General features: G+C 40.9%; 1 protein-coding gene across 1 annotated transcript; it reads left to right on the top strand.

The window, feature by feature from the left end:
* The first annotated feature begins 5,410 nt into the window (after positions 1-5,410).
* LOC111264276 (uncharacterized) lies at positions 5,411-5,882 on the top strand. The gene has a single exon (XM_022840034.2). It carries the CDS (start codon positions 5,468-5,470, stop codon positions 5,828-5,830), a length of 363 nt encoding a protein of 120 aa, XP_022695769.1. The 5' UTR covers positions 5,411-5,467; the 3' UTR covers positions 5,831-5,882.
* The last annotated feature ends 13,213 nt before the right edge of the window (positions 5,883-19,095 follow it).

Here is a 19,095-nt window from a genome sequence, read left to right as displayed (position 1 = left end):
CGGCGGCCTGCTATTCTATTCCATTGCTACTGTTTGGCCATTTGGCCGTCGCGTTGTGCTTTTGCGCTTAGGCGTATCAACGGATGCAAGAAGAGCGTTTCCGGACGACAGCATAAGATACATATAACGGTAACCGCTTGCTACGAGTTGGGGTTCAGTTGACGAACCGCAGTAACAGAAAGCTGTTTGAACTTATTAAATACCGTGCAACGTTCTCTAAGGGTGGATGAAAACGATTAATTGACAACTATCTTCGAGCTAATGAATAGGATAGTGTCCTAGAATTGCGCCTTGGAAGTGTCCAAAAAAGACCGAGAAAGCAATTAAACACAGGCTGTTTTGTATGGTATAATTAGATGCTATTTTTGACATCGCCTGCCTCTCACGAAGAATTGTGGCGAAGCAAAAAAAAATGTTTGTCTCTGTCTTCTGTTGGCATTAATTACTGCTTATAAAAGAGCCACGCTGAAAAGTGGGATCAGCAAAAACGTATACAAACATATACGTTGTATTTTTTTTATACAAACTATTTTTAAGAGGCGCCTGTACGATTTTATAGTTCATGGGTGGTTGTCATTATATGCCCGAACACCGTCGCGTTATATATAGCTGTCGCCAAGTAATACCTGAAACATAAATACCCTCGCAAATTCAAGCGATTTATTTTCTGTTTGTCTCATTTTGAATAGGAATGGGTGATGGGGCACGCATGTATCTACTTTAGGGGGAATGGCAAAAGCGAAGTCTTTCTTCTTTATGATCGAATCGTACCTGCAGAAACGTAAGAATAAATTATGATCTTTTATTGCTAGCCAAACAGCCTTCGTAGGACTTCATTAGTGCACGAGCATACGAAGGCCTAGAAAATTTTACATATACATACGTTCGTAAACTTTATTAAATGTTCTCTTATATGCAGGCGTTGTTCTTGTACAGTTTCATTATCAGCATGCATGTACCGAAAAAAAATTGTTGATATACAATTGAAATCCGTCCTGTCGATACCGTAACAGTGTCTAGTGGAGCTAGAGAAGCGACAACAGGCCAAACTTTCCAATCCTACATATAAAGTACTTTTAACGCATAACGAAATCCTAAAACTGCAATCTATATATATATATATATATATATATATATGTATATATAATAGTAGGCTTGTAATGAAACATTATTATATATTACTTGTTACAACTGTTCTAGAAGGTTAACAACAGTAAGTTGGATCGTGTTCAATTGTGATAAAATACGCGTGCTTCGAAAAGATTATCATGCAATATAATATCGTGCATTCATTTAATAGTAGTCTTGTAATTATAGGAATCATCACTAGCTAAGTTTAAAAAAAAACTAACTGTTCTCTTACAAAGTATATGTTTCGTAGTCTTTCTGCTGCGATGCTGATGGCCGCAGAGAACAACAGATACCGACACGCAGTCTCGAACCAACAGCCGTAGTCAGTAAGAAACATTTCAGCCATCCAATAAAGAAAGATTTAGAAAATTGCCAATATTTATAGTTTTGTTGCAAGTTACAGGTAAATACCTACTTCTCATAAAAACTGTTCATGTTTTCGTTAAACTTTAGAATCTCGTTAGAATTACCTCCATAAAGGTAACTCTTGCAAATCAGGCGCTTCCTCTGTATTTATTTGGTAAAAATTTCTTTATACTATTTTATACACGAGCATGAACGAGGATGAACCTTTGTTTGCTTACCATGTGAATGTTTGGATGGAAATTAATTCCAGCTTAGCTTTAAGTTTACTTGTTAACACTAACCCGGCCTTTAGGTTATCGTCAGCGCTTAGGGTCAAGCGTGCTCGTCGTATAGTATCATATATGATAGGTTTATAATTTTTACAGGTTGATAAAAATATCTGCCGCTTGACCATTCTATTGAGAGTCCATCTTATTTCATTTCATTCGATCGATAGTATTTCAGCGTGGCGCACAGAAGTGAATGAATGTATGCTCGTTTCTATAATAGTGATTTCTGTCACTGTCGTTGTTTTCGTCGGCGGTAGCTTCATCGTCATCGTTATTTCTGAATAGCCAATGTATGCCTGTGTCTATGCAATGTGTTCCTTCGAGGTGGGGATCGGGGGTCTCCGTGGGGACCTTTGGTGGGTACGGAACCAGCAACAAAAGCGCCGAAGGCGGCTGGGCCTGTTTTTTCGAGCTACTGAAGCCGCCTTTCCGAGCAAAGCTAAAGCCGATATCAAATCGCTCGTTTCTGGATAGTCAGCGAGCTGACGCATGTTTCAACATATACATATACACACGCACACGGGTCCAGACGATTGCATCGGCAACCAGGCACACTTGCAGCCAGTCTGAAAATTACATCAAGCTGCCGGGATCGAAAATGGCAGTATATGATAATAGATAGACTGCAGAAATGACGGCAAAAGCAACAAACAGGCATGTATGAGTTGCCAAAACTCCCGCGAGCGCTATTGCATCAGCGGACCAAGCATACAATTATGAAGTGCTCCGGCCACATACGAGTTTCCTTCGTCATAGTCTATCATTATATTTTGAGAAGCTAAGCGACTCGAGCAATAATTTTCTTACTTCGCGTCGCTTCCTCGTTATTCACTTTGTTAGCTAGAGCGAAACATATCATAATGAGTATCGCCACTATTTTTTCTTGCAGAGATCAGGAGATTGGGAAGAACCAACGGGTTTTTGTTTCGCTTTCATCGCTCAACTCAGACACGTCTCGTCAGCGGATATTACAATAGATATCCTACTGAGAGTCAAAATTCGGCGCATCTCCTCGAAGCTACGACTATTTCGAAGACCTTCGCCATATATGCTATTTTCATACCGCCAAAGCTGGTTTTTACGATGGGTACGCCGGCCCAGCTCATGCTGCTCGTGTAGCACACGCTGTTCCAGTCGTCGCTAAGGTTACGGGTGTCACCGCGGCTCCCCTTGCTTCTGTTGTCCCGGTCGATGCTAAGGCTCCGATGATCCACTCTACCACTTACGAGCCCAGGTCGTACGCTGTTTCCGTTATGTCCAACGGTGCTGTCGTGACCGTGCTTTTCGCGTACGGAACTTACGCTTGCGAACCGCCCATAAAGATTCTATAGAAACAGATAAAGGTGTATTAACTTGTTAATAAATGGATTTGAATGTAAAGCGTAACGTTTTGAGATATTGGTGCGTGTAGGGTTTACCTGGAGGGAAGTTCGGCTTGTAATCTTGTTTCCCTTCTTATACACATACAAAAATACTATTTTACTGAATTGATGTTGAATGGGGCAACGTTCTTTTGGATGTATTATTCTATATGCCCGGTAAAAGAGTTACAATTAAAAACAAGATATTTAGTTAATCATTTTATGTAAGTTTGTGCGAAATCGGAATACCAAATCTGTTCGTAGCGCCTGAAGAGTATTGCATAATTCTACACAATTTTTAGAGTTAACGAGACTAATCTTTTCTATATGATGCCCTGAAGTAATTTGGAGACTACTAGGTAAGCCGATGAATACGAGGAATAGCCAGACAGGACGTCACGAGTGTTTAAAGAAGCACTATACGGCAATTCTAAAGCGAAATCGGTATGAGTCTAATTTTACGGTTGAGTAAGCAACATAAGTATCACGGGCAAATTCTCTTTGAAGTCCAACAAATATGTCAATGATAGCTATATATCGCCCACTCATAATGTACTTAACTTGCTGTATATATAATGGTAACAACACATTATATTCTATAGCCCATTGGTACTTGGTTATCCCTCTCAGCAGGTCACTTAAATTCGAGAGCCGTGCCCAATTACTTTTTATCATTTCTAAGTACCGTTATTTTCCTTAAACGCAAACAACGAGTTCAAACTTAGCTAGAAATTATAACTTTATTTATATAACTTGATAATATGGCCATACAAGCGAAATATCTATGATCGAACTAGCTCTAGTGACAAGGCTGACAGTTGGAGCATTTTTAAAAGAACGTACATATGAAGACACATCGTTGGCTAATTCTACTCTTTGCGTCTCACGGACCGATATATCCGGTACTCTACTATACTCCTCTATTGACGTGAAAGACTGTTAATTTTTTAGTAAACTTTCTCATATGAAACGTCATAAAATATCTTACTGCACGGAGGTTACCTGTTTTTAGGAGTAGTAATAGTATACGGGAGGTGCACGCATACGGGAAATTAACAAGGATGCAACATGTCCATCCAACTGTGTACCGCGAAAGATCGGAAACCGGTTTTTCTCAACCATCTCATTTTAATACTATCTGCGTCCCTATTTTGGCTTAATTGTGGGTTAGTTTGTAGTCGGTATAGTAGCAACCGAAATGCCGCTTCTTTTTTCTAGACATCTTTAAAAACACGTCGTCGAAAACATATGGAACAAATTCGTAGTGTTTTGGCTGAATTCACCTCAGTTTTACGTAGACAATACAAATTCACCTTCAGGGGTATACTGCGTACCTGGACGCCATCTTTCCAAGCAGTGCACAAAAGACTCCTCAAACGGACCCCGGTTTTGACTTTAAGAAGCACAGGGTGCATATATTCGTATCAGTTATGTGCTTGCACACACATATATATATATATATATATATATTAAACCCAAATAAAACCGTGTAGAGCAAAACCTATACTATATATTACATTTGTAATCATCATTTTGATAGAGTAGGTTTTTGGTTCGCAGGTTAACCGTCGCGGTTTCCAGGCTTGGCTATATAAGACTTATATTACGCTACTTATATGAAAATCAGTACCAAACAAATATAACTAAAAGGTCGCCACTCGGTAAGGTAAATCTAGACCTAAATGTCATAGCAGTTTCGGTATTTTTTTCTTTCTCTGTAGGTTTTACCTAAACTTTGACTGTTTTTTACCGAAATTTTGAATATTTATTCTTTGTGCAAAGCGTATTTTACAGTTATTAAACAGTTAATAAAAATAAGCGCCTTCAAAGCATATGGAGTGGTGCCATGTGCAAACGTGTTGGACTAAGTTCAAGACTATCATAAAACAATCGTCCATAGAAGCCAAAATCATGTAGAAAACTACCGTCCCGGACGCCGTCATCCACAGACATCCATCGATAAATTACAAACACATGTAATACTGGCTAGTTTTAAAAGTGTACACATACGCAATTATTCATCAAATACAATTATATATATACATATTTATGTTGAGCACAACATGAACGTCAGCAGCATGACTTAATGGCGGACGGCAGAAATTTACCGATTCATTCAACGAAAGCTTCGTCATCTTGTTCGTTGAATACACAAGCGGTGTGCGATGACGCGGTAGCTCTTGCCATCCATCCATAGCCCCCGCTGACTTTCTGGTACGTACGATTTCCGGCTAGCAAGCTGGTCAGGCGGTGGCCAACGAGATTCATATATAAGCCAGCTATATGAATTTCAGAGTCAAGTCTCGTTGAACAGACAGAAAAATATAACGTTGAATAAAAATGTTCACCGTCCTTGCTGTCATTGCTATGGTTGGCGCCGCCCACGCTGGTGGCCTCTACGGAGGATACGCCGCTCCAGCTATTGCCGCTCCGGTCGCTGCCGCCCCTTATGCTGCCTACGGTGCCGCTCCCATCGTTGCTAAGGCTCCAGTAGTGGCTGCTGCTCCCGTAGCCTATGCCGCCCCTGTTGTTGCCAAAGCCCCGATTGCAACTTCTGTGCGTTATGAGAGCCGTGCCTATGCTGCTCCTATAGTTGCCAAGGCTCCCATTGTTGCCGCCGCCCCTGTGGCCTACGCTGCCGCTCCCATTATTGCTAAGGCCCCGGTTGCCCTTGCTGCCCCTGCCTACGGACACGGCTGGTAATTTGGCTTGGAATTGATAACGTGTACATTTGTGAATAAATTCGGACAGTCGTAGATGAGCTTCCACGGTGTTCCTTTTTTTTAGTAGATAATATTGCAGGGCCTAAAAAGTAGACAATAAACTTGGCCTTTGTCGACGTTATCCAGTACTAGGTTTCACATGGAGACACTAAGCGTAAATATTGCTAAGAGTGGGCCGGACTCAAAGTGCTATTAGAATCGTTTAGCGTATGGGCATTTAAGGAACCGTCTTCAAACCCGTTTAGCAAAATGAATTCCATTAGGGTCGAAATGGCGTACCTAAAACCTTCGAATACGAACTTCTTTTAAATCTCTTCAAAATGGAGCATCTTAAATATTAGAACTACGACCCCCTGTGTAAAAAGAGGGGCAAAGTCTGGCTTACGGACCAATTAAAATAATAAACAGAATCAATATTCCTTTCATTTTGAAAGTTATCTACATTTTGAAATTTCCCAGTAATCTATTTTAGCCTTCAAGTTTAATTTTTTTGATTCAGTTAATTGTTCTAACGTTAACCTTATTAAACTGACATGCAGTTACGAGCGTGCCAACGAAATTAACCCAGAATCTTTGAAATCTTCGCATATAGGCTTGGGCACATTTCGATGGAAAAATCTAGTCTACCGTTATTACAAGTATGATCTGCCGCATAGCTGTACGAATGGTCATATTATTGACCAGCCCCAGCTACTTAGGTGAGTTTTTCCGTCTCAGGGATATGTACCAGTTGGAGTACACGTCAGGGGAAAAGGTTCAGAAGCCTAAAGGACTGAGGTGTTTCTCGGCCAGCCCACTTAGCTCGTCTGTTAACTGATGAACCTAGCTTGTGCAAAATTCGACTGAAAACAATATCATTTAACTGCACTGGAGCATGGCATGTTGTGTTTTCTTGTGAATTTATGAAAATGGTTTTCGCCGATAGTCAGCTAGCAGATTTAGACTGGGCATCGCTATACTAACGGAGCCTTGCATATTTATTGAGTGACAGACAAGTTCAGATTACACGAAATCGACCCGACGCCACTAACGACGTTTTGGGCTGTGTAAATCTCTGCCTTACGACGGGTTCCACTGCTAGAGACCGAAAAAAAAAAAAAAAATGGGGCTTTAACATCGTATGTCGCCGTGGCTAATATCTATGCGTTGAGCAACAATGGGCCAGAATTGGACTGGGTTGTATAAAGCGTCCGTTAACCGCTAACGATTGCGTGCTTTTTTGTTTTAAGCTTCATAGGATCATACGGCGTGAGTGGTAGTGGCTATCCTCACTTGACCGTAGATCAATCTATCAGGTGATCTTGAAGCTACAATTAACAGTTTTTTAAGGCTACGGTCGGCTTGGGAGCTATATGCGGACAACACTATAGTCTGCAATTGTAGCACAACAAGAATTGTGATAAAAAAACATAATTAAGATAACAACATATATAACAGTGAGATAACTTCATGAGAACCGAAATTAGCTGGCAAGCTTCTCGTCCAGAAATATTTAACACTGTAGATGTGTCCGTAGAGTTATATATATATATATATATATATGGAAAATGATTGTGATGAAAGTAAAGTATATTAAACTATTTTCAGAAATGCAATCATGTTCCATAGCCTGCAAGGCAGAAACCCGTATTAGCCTTAAAAATGCAATGACTGTAGAACAAGATAAAATATTATAATTAAAAGAAACATTATGATAATTATGAGTATAGATTGGACCGCGCAAAGGGAACAATATCATGGATAGGGTATTTATAAGGTTTCCGTGAAATCAATTGTGGGTAGTTATATAAGAGTGTTTATTTTATTTATATAAGATAGCAAAACTTGATAATCTATAAAAAGGAACACAACACACTCTGCGATTATACCATTCGGTTCTCAATGGTTTTTTCTTCTTTGGGTAGTTCATTATTACTATTATCGATGTGTCTGGTGGTGCACATACACGCACATATAGAGAATTACTTGAAAGGTGTATTTTACGCTTGTCTGCCTTTGCCATCTTTTCAACTGTGAGGCGTAACAGCTTCAACGAGAACGAATAGCGTCGATCGAAGTATACCTCCCGTCAAAAGACTTATTATACGTTTATGCATACATACATATGTACTACACATTGCTACAAGCATCCATGATACTGAAGCTTCCGCACCACCGTGCTCGACACGCTCATTTGACGCGGGACGTATCCGATTCAATGCACCTGTTATTTTCGATCAGCTGCTTCTGAATTAGCGACTGCAATGGTGAGTTCCATTAAGGCCTTGCATATACTTCCGCAACCCACACGCCCCTTGTGCTTGCGCGAAGGCTGATGCGCGTATATTAATGTTATAATTTTATGGGGGTTTCAATAAGCCTATACGAAATCGGATAGGCAACCTTCAGTTGTGCGAAGTATTAATACCTGAGTCACGAATATATAACTAGACCTCAATTTTGGTGGGATGCACCTCTGTCGTACCATAGGATTCACAGAAATAGGTCGGTATATTCATATGTCTTTACGGTTTGGCAATTAGTCCTGCTCAGATTTGCATATCTTAAGTGGCACCGATTCTTTTTGTCACAAGATGAAGCTGGCACTTATTGGTACGCTTAGGCATGTTTTGGACAAGCAAACGGACCCTTTAGGACACCGCACATACTTAACTGGACATACAATCCAAGCAACTTCTAGCAAATAGTGAAAACATACGTTTTGATTTAGCTAACAAGCTTTAATCGTTACTCAAGCAGAGTAGCAAAACATTATAATGGGTCTACTTTATTTTAGTTCATACTCAAATAATCGGTTAAAGACATCCGGGGGCACTAACGAAGGAAACTACCCCACGACGTTTAGTTGGAAGTGAAACCTACTGAGGCACATGTGCCTAGCACTCTGGATAAAATAGCCGTTAAGGCTGAAATACAAGACAACAGTGAGGCAATAAGGATATATAGTCGAAGCACCGTACCACGTCGTGGTGGTATAAGTATATACCATCAGAAACCATTATCATGCACGAGCGAAGCTTCAGAATAAAGGTGCTCTCAAATGTTTTTTAATATATACATTGCTACAGAGGGTTGCTACAGATCGCTACAGATACATGCTAGAGGGTGCAGCCTTTCATTTTCATAACCTAAAAACTCGTAATGAGCTAAATTTCGTCATGTTAACGGTGATTGAGAGCTGCCAAGCTAAACGCTCGAGTTCCATTAAAATTATTTATGATTGTGTCCATTTGAATGTTTCGCCTAGTCTACAATCATTATCTGATGTACCGTTGTATGTCACTTAGGAACTAAGGACGAAAACAACCTACTTCATTTTTACTCGTGATGAGTTACCGGGACCAATTACACCTGTTGATAGTCAATGACTTCGCTGCAGAACTATCTGGTTGTTATTTTTGAGGTGGCAGTGTGTTAACAGCTTTCCAGCCAGTTTAGCGTTGAACAGCGATATGTAGATAATACTTACGTCAAAATATTTTTTGCCTTTTGCGCTGAAATGAACTTCGTCCCCGTGACTCATTAGATTTATGCTAAATATTTCAGATAGCGATAGATGAGAAACATCGAATAGTTTTTTTGGCTGTTGGATATATCCCGGAAGTACTCGCTAGTTGTCGTTGTGGCATATATACATTTTATCGATATTTTTTTAAAGATTACTGACAAGCAGTGTAGGCGATAGTACTTTACACTGAGTTAAAGAATAAATAAATAAGTAATCGATATAACTTAGGTTCTTGAACCTGCAACATACGGCAGTGGAGTCTTTGAGCTGCCTCGCGAGATTGACGTTGCATTATTGCAGCTTTAAATGATTTTATAGACAATGGTTAAATCCGTTGTACGTTATCTAAACAAAACAGATTAGTAGAACAGCCCAATCAGTGCATCTGGTTACAAGCTGCGCTGTCTGCTATAGCAAGAGGGAAAAGGCAGTGCCAGGTCTTGCGGTATTGAGGATAGATGAAGCGTAGCTGAATGGTCCGCCCATCACTGTTGCTTGTGCTGTTGTTGTTCGTACGGCTACCGCCCTCCCGGAGCTACTTGACTTGTTCAGCGATGGAAGCGAAAGGCGTGGCAGGCCATAATCGCCCGAGTCAGGGGAGAGACGTATCATCAGCAAATTTCTGATCACTCTAACCTAGCTAACTATAGCTAGCCATAGGCCAGTAATTGCGTGAACATCAACGGCACCAAAGTAAAATAGTTATTTTTTGTTCATCTGCTGTCCCACCGGGCTGTGTTCTCATGACGTGGGACAACGGGCTGTGCATGGCGCCTATACACTTTTCCGGCCAACGATAGCGGTTAATGCTTTTCCAATAATGTCGCTGTCGGCCCAATGCGAACCGGCAACGCTGCTGTAACTGCAGTAAGTGAGATGTATACTACTGCTGGTTGATCAGGGCTGCCGTATGGGGCTCGCTCGTTTTGAGAAGGGTGAGATGTCGGCTGATGGTTAGTGCCAGTATACTCGACCCCGACGCGGCCTCACAAGCGAGTCAAAATATCCAACCTCGGTATATAGATCACCACAAAGAAACGGCAGAATAATATGGGTAACGATCGTATCGTTCGCTCAGTCAGTCATAGACTTCGTCGATGTCATTTCGACCCACGAGATGCATAAAAGCATTGCGTGGGTCATTTTGTATCAATTTATAGGTTGGAATTGCTTGTAATTATTTTTTAAACATGTCTCAGTAATTATACTAGCTGGTCTTCATTACTTTGCGTGCAATTATTTACATAATTTATATAATTTGTAGTTATAATAGTTAATTTACATAATTCGCATTGACGGACCATTCGGGTATTCGTATAGTTCTGAAGGAAGCTATCACTTTGCTCTGCTTTGTTCTTCTTTTCTTTTATCTCTAAATATTCACGTTTTTTTTTTTTTTTTTTTAAATTAGTTAATTACGCAGTAGTTTGCGCCTCGCTACAACCGTATTGCTAACTTCCGTAGATTTCTAATGTAGAGCGACCTCACGAGCTTAAGCTTTGTTTCGAGGGCCGGTCATTAAGCAATGCTAACTAACCATCCGAACATTGCCTCCTTAATCAACTGTCTTTGAGACTTCTGTTTTGCAGAATCTGGGCTGATTACGTGTGCATCTAGTAAAACAAATGTAATTAAAAAACTTAACAAATTTCGTCAAGTGTTCCCGTGTCTGCCTACACACACACACACACGCAGCCCTATGTATTCTTAGTTAGTTCACACGATCCCACAGTTGGGTATGTTGTTCAATCTAAATTTTTAAAATTCAACGTGCCCGCCTACAGAATGAACAGACATTTGAATCGGATCATGTGTACATCTGTTTCGCACTGGAGGTTTGTCATCTGGAGCAATACTAATGTAGACCCGATCGGAAGGCTTGAAATATTCGTGTGCATATGTAGAACGAACGCCTACGCAACGACGGCATCTGGTTCATGTCATGCATCGCCGCAAAATTAGCAATGAAGTTTGAGCACAGATAGGGAATCGCAGTGGAAGAAACACCGAACTGTAGAAACACCGATGGGTTGTTAGCGATATCTTAGCGCTCTTTCTCCATTTAGCTAGTTAGATGCGTTCAATGAGCCGTTAAACCTTCTTTTATGTTCTATAGGGACCCTTACAGATATCTAGCTTGGCGAAAACTTTTGTTGACCCTTTGTACCACGCTTATGGAAAGGTTTTTGATTTCGCTCATTGCGTACTCTCGGAAAGCGTCATTTTCTTGCTGAACATGTCGTTTTTGTCAATGGCGGAATCTTGCTGCTATAGGGAAAATACAACCATAGCTTCTTCTACAGTCTATGTTCTTAAAAGCTGAAGAGCATATGCCTCCCAGGTTGCCCTCGTTTTTAAGCTTGCTTTATCTTTCGGTTTTTGTTTATGAAATATTGCTAACAGTATAATATTGTCTTGAAACTGTTACATCGTTGACGCTTACAGAGGGATGGATGGCAGTATGCAAAGGCGAATGATGCACTGGTTGCTCACCACACCCAGCGGCTCCCGGGCTAGGTTTAGCTTAATGTATTGTTGCAGAAAGTAAAACTATGCTTGTATTTACTTATTGTAATTTACTTTATTATTATATTTATACGGTTCAGGGATGGGGGTTGCCTGGGGCATACAAACAAGACTATTATAAAACATCCACCACCTTTACTGACGAGAAGAGCACTGTATAGGCCACAAATATGTAAGCCGCTTCGTTGACTAACTATGTACGATTTCGTTGTCTGCCTGTGTCATACTGTTATAGCAACTAATAACTTGGCTTGGTACAGGTATGTACATCGGTTGTATCATACTTTACTTTTGCCCCGAAAGCTTTGTTGCGTGAGAATGTTTACCTTCTTGCATTCCCCCTTCATACAGATATGTTCGGGATCTTTCTTTTAGTTCATACAGAATTACGTGCATGCTTGATTATATTCGTTCATGGAGCGTTCAATACGTGGCACACTCACGACAATGTTACGATACGGAATAGGCAGAAATACTAAGTAATCATTTATGCGCATTCGTGGATATCACTGATGAAATTCAACAGGTAAAAGTTACCTAACTAATTTATTTCTGAACCAAAAAAATAGAACCTTTTGAACCCCCAGCTGTATGTACTTTTGACGTCGTCATCTGTATGTCTTGTTTTAAACTGTTTGATCTCGTTTTCCCCTCACACACGCTTAGGTAATATATGATTTGCGAAATTAATTTTAAAAAAATTCATTTAGGTCGGTTCGATCCTTTTCAGTCTCCTTTTTCGCTCACTCCTCGCTTACCTGTCCCGCTTCCTCACTGCTTTTATCCTCGTTAGCCTATGGCCTTCAAGTGGTCCTCACTTGATCTTTTTCTCTGTTTTTTTCTTTATAAACATGCGGGAAAATGGCCGATGTGGGGTGTAGATTCAAGTCCAGGTTGTATTTATACCGCAACAGGACGCCTAGATCTTGAATATGTGAAAATCAAGTTCCCTATGTCAGGTCGAGGTGGGCCATAGGGTGACTGGATGTCACCAGTAGGCGGTCAATAGGTAGACGGGCCTATCTTAGAGCTCAAGGTCGACGGGCCCCATTTCAGATATGACCGGTCGAACAAACAGCCTGGTTTCGTTTAGTGATTCCGTCGTTCGCGAGAAACATAGATGGCAAGAGACTGATAGCAGAAGTGGCAGCGGTAGTCGCTGCTAGTAGATCGCGGTGTGCGACTGTGAAACACCAGCAAAATTAAAAGAAGCTCGGAAAAATGTTTCGCTCGCCTCCTTCGCCCATTTGTTAGTCCCGGTGCTTTGGCGTGTTCCTCAGGGATAATCTTGGAAGCGCCTTCCTTCTTTTCGGCTCTTTTCCTTTGCTTCGCTTACTGCCACTGCCACGAGAGCCGTTGCAGTGGCTGCAGCTCCTTAGAATATTTCCTTTCGTCGGTCGGTTGGCTGCGTTCATCGGCAATCTAAACGAGAGCCCCGGTTCGCTGAGAGTGATGGTGTACGTACGTGCCGAAAAGTGAACCTGTTTGCCTTAATTACATGCACATGCCCCTTTTACAACCCATCCCAATTCACCCCCCTTTTGCCTGCTCCGCATCTCTTACTTGCCGAGAATTCGCTAGCTCAAGGACATTGATTTTGGCGGATCCGGCGAGGGCGCCGCCGTTCCCGCTGCGAGAAAGAAAACCTCGTTAGAGAAGAGCAGCTCTGACGGCAGATGACAGTGCTACCAATTGCCGCGGCCACTGTCGTGGCTCAAAGGAAATATTTACTAATCAAAGCTTAATAGGATTGGAACCCCCTTGCAGCCCCAATTCGTGCTTTCTACTCCTCGGCTGTTCGTCTTCCCGGTGGGCCGGCCGGTTGATGCGCAAAGACCCCCTAAGGCTTCTATATATACTTTTGTAGCTGCGGCAGCTCAGCCCCGTACATACCTAAACCTCTTTTTGCTTGCCCTGTCTCCGCAGCGCCGTTGTCTGCAGCAACCTCGTCGTCTATATTACGCGCTCCCTGCGTAGCCCCTTCCCTTCTCCCCTGCTTTGGTGCTTTGCTCATGGATCATGACTTCGAAGCTCGAAACTAACCTCCAGCCGCGTCCCATAGAGTGTTTCTTTGGCTATGCTATCTTGCCCTCTGGTCTAACCAGAGACGACTGTTGGTTAGTAGTTCTCAACACTCTTCACCACTTGGCCTGGCAAGCGGGCGTTTGAAGGTCGGGAGAAGGCTGCGTGGATAGATTAGTCGACGAGTCGGTAGCAAAACTCTCGTAATTAGAGATCAGGTTCGACAAAATGAGAGATCTTGTGAGAGCCGACCGGTACAGCAAGAAATCCTTTTTTCAGAACGAGTTCCTGTTGGAACGGACAAAGAATGGGTGGCCACGGTCCGTCGCAGGTTCTACAGGGTTGCAACCGCCTCAATGTTAGGATTACTATCGCAAACGGCGTCGACTCGCGGAGGCGCCCTGCGAGAACGACACCGACTTCATTGCTCTCAAACATAATTGAGACTGAGAGCAACCCTCACCCCAGTAGTTTCTCTTTGTATCTGTTGTTAACTCCGTCAGTTGACTGCAACACTAAATACGGCCGGCGTATCATGGACGTATCACGCCAGCTGCTAACACCTCGCCTGAACAAAGCTAGGCGAGCCCTAATGTCTATGGCAGTTGTATTTGTATCGTACTATTAACTGGTGAAAGTAATGGCGGAATAGCCGCTTCAGCAGCACAAGAAGCCGTCCACATGTGTAGCAAGAGAGAAAGTGCCATAAGGACAAAGTACCGGTCCGGGTACGCTTTCTCATTTCCGGGGCGTCGCCGGCAGCGGCTTCATCGCGGAACGCGCGCGCAACTTAGCTGGCGCCTTCACAGGAGCCCGAACAGGCATATGTGCTACTGCTAATAGACCTTGCCCACGCACAACAGCGGACTGCGCACGGGTGCAAAAAGAATCACCAAGGCAGAACGCAAATAGACGACCAAAGAGGCGAGCTGCAGGACATAGCGCACACAATACAAGGGGAGCAATATGTCCTTTGCTTCTCGTTCGTTATTCTCAGGAAAAAGTTTATCGTATCGAACTAGTCGACGCGATTCCTATATCACTTAACCTGCGGCCGCGAGACGACGTGAAGCTTATGGACGTATGGTAAATAACACTACTAGCAACGGACATTGATTTTACTTGTTTTTAAAGGGCACTTAGTTACTGAGAAATGTGTTATTTCGTTTAAAATGGCTACCGGAAAAGGTAGTTTTTATTTAAGCATTGTTAAACAAAGTCCTCTAACCTGGAAATACATTTTACATCATTTTCATTAACCCTGTCAGAATTACAGAAAGCTAGGCGATCGTTTCTACTTTTCTCGTTCGCTGTGGACCACTGTAGACTGTCATAAAATCTTCGACGAGTTTCACTGTAGGATTTGCCGAAGGACGTGCCTAACAAAAAGAGGAATAACCAATCGAGCTACTGTTCTTCCTTTGTCTTCCAATTTATTCAAACCCCTCGTTCCTGCATAGTAGTATTGTTATACGATCTGAAGTGGCTCTCAAAAAAAGAATCTCGATCATTTCCTTTGCTTGGTTTTGAACCACGTAGTTCGCGGGCACTTCAAATAATTTAGGATGTTATTGTTCTCAACGGCACAGTGTTCGTACCTAGTTAGGCCCTCTTTTTGGCCTACCACGGATTGGTCTTCGATGCGATGATTTTTCAAAATACGTTTTCTTGCGTTTTGGATACACTCTAAACAGATTGTCGTTGTCAAGTTTATTAGTAGTGAACAAACGTGTCTAAATAAAGGCTTAGTTCAGCCTTATCCTACAGGACCATATTCGGCTAAACAAAAAACCGTAAAGTTTCAAGAAAAACGCTGAAATTACAATTTATGGCCAAATTTACGGCACATTTGTTAACGAAACCAGTGCTGGATCTACCGTGTTATATAATTTGAAAGTGCCTTTGAACTTCAAGTTGTGAGAATTTCACACTTGTCTAAAATCGATGTTTTTCGAGTGATTTAGCATGTTTCGCTATGTCCATACGATGCTTAACTATCATTGTATTAGAATTAGACCTATCCTACTACTCTACATAAGGTTCGCTATTTTGGCAAATTATCCAAAAAAGTAACTATACCTTAAAAATATAATAATTTCTGAAAAATGTTAATCTCCAGAATGTTTAATATTGAGAGATATATTCAAATTCTAATCTTTTCGGGGACCTCCCGTGAGATCTACATAAATCCTTGTAGTATGTTTTCTTAGAATAATTGTAAAAAAATCTACGATATATCCTACGAAGTGTCCTTAAATCCAACCATAGGTAAAAGTTCTACGATGAATACATCAGAAAATAATGAGGGTCAAATATTGGTAAGTGTAGCAAGGAATTCAAATGGCCCAGAGAGCTATAGCCTGGCAGAAATAGCGCAACGATATGCTTTACTTGTGGTCAAATGTACACTACTGTGCAAAAAATGGATTTTTATGATGTCTTCAAAAACGAAAATTTACTCTTGTTGTGAAAATTTCAATTTCTGAAAAGTATATTCGAGACGTGTGTACTTTTTTCCTTGCTAATTACGTGCGTCCACGCTGAATTACCTCATTAATTAATGCATAACGTAAGCTACTTTTCAAGTTACATTATTACAGTTTACTAGCATACAGTAGGATAGTTCTTGAATCTAAGTTAACCTCTAGATTCTAGAAGAATGTTCTCTAAATTTAATAATAAGGTATCCGTATCAATTTCTCCTTTCTATAATTTTCTAAGAAACGGCTTGTTTTGCTCGAATCGAAAAGTATCCTTCTTGATTTTTATTAAAGGAATTCTAAAGGGTCGTAAAATATCGATCTCTCATTAGTACTAAACTGTATTCTTTTTCACTCCTCGTCAATGAACGTAGGAGCTAAAGCTAGACGTAAACTATTTCTATTTTCAAATAGTGAGTTTAGATATCGGGGTTTCATCAAAACGAAGTGTTTCTATTACACTGTCTATGCTTGCGTATGTTATAACAGACATGTATCCGATGTAACATTAAGTATCGTGAATTTGTCGTTCTACCTATGCGTTCGTTCGTATGGACAACGTTATAATGTGATTAGATTCGGAAAAAGGAAAAGCAAAAAGATTTATTAATTATTCATGTAAGCTATACATGCAGCTACGTAAATTTTGATTTCGCTAAACAAACAGTAAATAAAAACAGAGATTTGAACCACCACGCAATCATTCAGGTTATGTAGAATCAGGAAGAGAAAAATACACTCGCGAAACTCAGGTTTTCAATGCGGGATAAAAAAAAACTGTCTAATAAATATTACGAGAAGCGCAGTCAGGTTATCCGTAGTATCTTTTTCACAGAAACACGTGGTCAGTTAGTACATTTCATTATCTCTTCGTTTAGTACTTCATTATTTTTATAAGTTACTAATAACTTATAAAAATAAACTAAGTTATTTATTACATTCTGCGGGCACATTTTCTGCTTCGTAGGTGCGTAATTGTTTTTTACGTAGTCGCCATTGCTCGAGTTTTCGTATACCGCATGGATACAATATAGAAATTCATAAGCGCCGATATGCTTTATTTAACTAAAGAATTCTATTTTGACTCACCGTTCGAAACGTTTGCTTATTATAGAAAGCTCTGGCATTCTCTCAGTAGGTGGTAGAGGCAGGTCTTCTTCGTCAGCTGACGATTCAGTTTCTACTCAAATTAGTACCTTGACTGGATTGTTCTACTTTTGGGAAGCAGAAGTCTCTAACACGCGCCAGGTTCCGCCCGAAGAGACTTTCTATGCCTTTTTAACTTAGCTCTACTTGCCTAGCGAATATATATATATATATATATATATATATATATATATATCGGTTAGTGCTCCGCTAAAACTGTAATAATTCCAAAACGATCATCTATTTTTGCTGACTAAGTCTCATTATCGATTTATTCTAAATCATTTTTAGTGGGGGAAAAAAAACCATCTGGCGCTTAGCAAAAAACTTGTTAGCTTCTCAATGTGTTGTTAGGTTATCAAGCCGATACATGACGTTGATCACACTTGTCGTACTACTAGTTTGCTACTACTTTTTTTTCCCAGCTACAGTTGCATAAGTGACGCAACTCCGGTTAACGAAAGGCGTGCCTCCATGAAACAAAGCCATTGGTGTTACCCTTCGCATTCACTTTGTTGTTGTTGACACGTGCAGTACTAAGCACAAACTGACACGTATATCTTTAGCAGACGACAATGACTAGGTATAGTTCGAACAAATAATGCATTGTAGGGTCCAAGCAAAACGTAGTTTCGCTGCCATACGACTAATATATTAGAAGATCTAATAGAACTTATCCCAAACCAGACCAAAACGGTGCTATCCCTTTTGACTCGCTGTTCTATAAACATAATATGGCAACATTGTTTCGAATGCTACTCCCGTTCGGCACTCCATCAGACAACGAACTGTCAGCACAAAACGAAACATATGCGTCTAGATTCGAGTCCAGATCACCATGTATCCCTCGGGTTTAGCCCGTTACCCACTACGTTCTGATGTAGCCGTCAACTCACTGACGCATCCATTATTTTTTAAAATTTTTACCTCTGTCAACTTAGCTAACGCTCTACGTGAATATCGGAGTAAATTGTAGATGAATTTCTCGCAATTTCTGGTTTTGCATAAACGAAATATTAACGTGATGTCGTCCTAAAAGACACAACCTCATTATAACTTACGCAACTCCGTTTTCCAGACGTTTCCGTAGGGCACCTTAAAGTATTATAAATAACCCATATATATATATATATATATATAGGTGGCCCGGTTGTAACGCAGAGAACTCATTTATATTCAATGAAACCGCCTTAGATTTAGCGTTGGCTGGCAGCTGACGGATTTCTTTATTAATTAATATTATATGCCCATATTACAGTTTTTATCCGACGGAATGTCCTTATCCAGCTGTCACTATTTTGTGGCGCCCAGTAACTTTACGTTGACCTAGACCTTTAAATAGTTTTTTCGTGCGCTTATCCAGAGGCACGATCTATCACAGCTCATCCAAGCCGACAGATTTGCGAGCGACGGGGGATGCACTGGTCGATGCTGCGGCAATAGGCTCCACCATTGAGACATACTAATAGTTCGAAATACCCCTTACGGTAGTGTCTACAGCGAGATTATAGATTTACCCTGCTCACAGAGATTGATGCTTACCTTTGCGAGATTGACGTGCGA

Source organism: Varroa jacobsoni, unplaced genomic scaffold (assembly GCF_002532875.2).
Source record: "Varroa jacobsoni isolate VJ856 unplaced genomic scaffold, vjacob_1.0 scaffold_842, whole genome shotgun sequence".
In the NCBI taxonomy this organism is placed as follows: Eukaryota; Metazoa; Arthropoda; class Arachnida; order Mesostigmata; family Varroidae; genus Varroa; species Varroa jacobsoni.
This window is presented reverse-complemented; position numbering and strand designations above follow the sequence as displayed.

Coding starts and splice junctions, on each gene's coding strand:
- LOC111264276 (XM_022840034.2), top strand. CDS start 5,468: ATGTTCACCGTCCTTGCTGTCATTGCTATGGTTGGCGCCGCCCACGCT.